This window comes from Petaurus breviceps, unplaced genomic scaffold, assembly GCF_028583685.1.
Source record: "Petaurus breviceps papuanus isolate PSGF00001 unplaced genomic scaffold, PetGlider_PUasm1.0 688, whole genome shotgun sequence".
Lineage (NCBI taxonomy): Eukaryota > Metazoa > Chordata > Mammalia > Diprotodontia > Petauridae > Petaurus > Petaurus breviceps.
The window spans coordinates 99,749-102,330 of NW_027186457.1; the positions used below are offsets into that span (position 1 = coordinate 99,749).

General features: G+C 61.8%; 1 protein-coding gene across 1 annotated transcript; it reads left to right on the top strand.

Moving 5' to 3' along the window:
• Positions 1 to 236: 236 nt before the first annotated feature.
• On the top strand, positions 237 to 1,728 carry CDK5R2 (cyclin dependent kinase 5 regulatory subunit 2). The gene has a single exon (XM_069104417.1). The coding sequence runs from the start codon at positions 415 to 417 to the stop codon at positions 1,504 to 1,506; it is 1,092 nt and encodes a 363-aa protein (XP_068960518.1). The 5' UTR covers positions 237 to 414; the 3' UTR covers positions 1,507 to 1,728.
• The last annotated feature ends 854 nt before the right edge of the window (positions 1,729 to 2,582 follow it).

A 2,582-nucleotide genomic window follows, 5' to 3' on the forward strand; every position in this document is an offset into this window, starting at 1 on the left:
CCCCCCACAGAGCGAAGGGAACGAGGTGGTGGGGGGAAGGATGGGAGGTGGGGGGGAAAGGGTGGGACTTGGAATCCCGAAGCGAGCCCTTATTGGTCTGAGGGGCTGCCAGTCGTGGGGGCAGCTCAGGCTCGGATTGGCTGCGTGGGGCGGGGCGCGGCGCCCAGTGGGAGGGGGCCCGAGGGGTGGGGCTGGCGCAGCAGCTGGCGCAGCTCAGACCCGGAGAGCAGCCGCCACCGCCGGCGCGGTGCAGCTACATTCCCCCCTCCTATCCCACCCCTCCCTCCCCGAGCCCGGGGTCTCCTCCCTTCATCAGGCCCTGGTTCTCGGGTGCTGCAGCAGCGGCGGTGTCTTTCCTGGCTCCCCCACGGGGAGCGTCGCCCGGGGCCGCGTGAGCTTTTTCTGCCCCACAGGATGGGCACGGTGCTGTCTCTGTCGCCTGCCTCCTCCGCCAAGGGCCGGCGGCCAGGCGGGCTGCCGGACGAGAAGAAGAAGCCGCAGCAGTCCGCGGGGGAGGAGTCGCTGGGAGGCTACGGGCAGCTGCCGTCGGGCAAAGCAGGCAAGGGAGAGAGCCGGCTGAAGCGGCCATCAGTTCTCATCTCAGCGCTCACCTGGAAGCGACTGGTGGCCGCATCCGCTAAGAAGAAGAAGGGCAGCAAGAAGGTGACGCCCAAGCCTTCCCAGGCGGGCCCAGACTTACTAGTCCAGCAGCGCAACCGAGAGAACCTTCTCCGCAAGGGCCGGGAACCCCCAGATGGCGGCGGCGCCGCCAAGCCCCTGCCTGTGCCCGTGCCCACAGTGCCCACCACCGTCGAGCCGTCCTCGGGAGTCAGCAGTTCGGCACCACCAGGCTCCGGAGGGGGAGGAGGGAAGCCCCCACCGCCCCCACCGCCATCTGTGGCGGCCCCCCAGGCTCCCTCGGTCCCCGGGGGTTCCCCTCGACGGGTCATCGTGCAGGCCTCCACTGGCGAGCTGCTACGCTGCCTGGGCGACTTTGTGTGCCGGCGCTGCTACCGGCTGAAGGAGCTGAGCCCTGGGGAGCTGGTGGGGTGGTTCCGAGGGGTGGACCGGTCCCTTCTGCTGCAGGGGTGGCAAGACCAGGCGTTCATCACCCCCGCCAACCTGGTGTTCGTGTATCTGCTCTGCCGGGAGGCGCTGCGCGGGGACGAGCTGGGCTCGGCCGCTGAACTGCAGGCCGCCTTCCTCACCTGCCTCTACCTCGCCTACTCCTACATGGGGAACGAGATATCCTACCCGCTCAAACCTTTCCTAGTGGAGCCGGACAAGGAGCGCTTCTGGCAGCGTTGCCTGCGGCTCATCCAGAGGCTCAGCGCGCAGATGTTGCGGCTCAACGCCGACCCCCATTTCTTCACCCAGGTCTTCCAGGACCTCAAGAACGAGGGCGAGGTCGGTATCGGGGCTGGGGGTCCCACGGGCGGTGGCGCTACCAACGCCAGGGACAGCAACGCCGGAGCCAAGCACTGGACTATGAATCTGGACCGCTAGGAGGCGATGCTGCTGCCACCGCCAAGGGGCACCTGGGTCGGAGACAGGGGATGACCGGTCCCCTCCCCCCTACCCCGACACATACACGGAGCCCCTGGGACGCCGCCGCCGCTGTTGCTGCTGTTGCTGCTTCTCCACCCAACTGCCCCCCTCCACTGAGGAGATGCCACCACCCATCGGAGTATGGCGGATGGGACACCTGGGTCCTGCTGGTCTCGGATTTGCGGGGGGTGGGGGGAGCTGAGCAGTGGGAGGGGGAGAGGAAGAGTGGGGAAGAGTAAATGTGAGAGGGGAATTGATTCTCTCTTCTGCCTGTGGGTCTCTCCATCTCTCTGCCCAGCTCTCCTCATGACTGTGTGTCTGTCTCTCTCCATTTCTCCTCTTACCTGTATGCTTTAGTCTCTACCCTTCTCTCTCATCTATTTGAGGGTGTCTGTCCATTTCTCCTTCTGTCTGTATGAGTGCTGTCTACCTCTCCTATCTGTGCCTCTTTTCTCTCCTCCCTTCTGAATGTTTTTGTGTCTGTCCCTTTCTCCTGCTTATATGTATCTCTACCTTTTTCTCTTTCTGTTCATTTCTCCGGTCTGGAAAGATGCTTATGTCTTTTCATCTCTCCTTTTATCTGGAAGCATGTCTCTGTCCATCTGTCCTGTCTGAAAGTATGTGTGCCCATCTTTCCTGCTTGAGTCCATTTTTCTATGTTCATTTTCTCCTGTCTGGATGTGTGTCTCTGTCCAATTTTTCTCGTCTGTTTCTTCTTGTATATGTGTGTGTGTGTGCCTCTCAGTCCATCTCTTCCTCTTTTCTGGATATAAGACTGTCTCTCTCCGATGATCTCTTCCCCTTTTCTCCATGTGTTTTCTGTCCACTTTTCTCGTGTCTACATGAGACTGATTCTCCATTCTCACCCCCACTCCGTTTCCTCCCTCTTCTGTCTGGAAGAAGATTGGATTGACTGGGGTTGGGGGCTGTCTCTCCTGCAGCAGAAAGTTGCAGTCTTGGGAGCTCAACCACCAGGATGCCCCTTGTTCTCTCCCCACCTTTTCTGACGCGGTGCATGCCGGGAGAGGGGGAGG

Coding starts and splice junctions, on each gene's coding strand:
- CDK5R2 (XM_069104417.1), top strand. CDS start 415: ATGGGCACGGTGCTGTCTCTGTCGCCTGCCTCCTCCGCCAAGGGCCGG.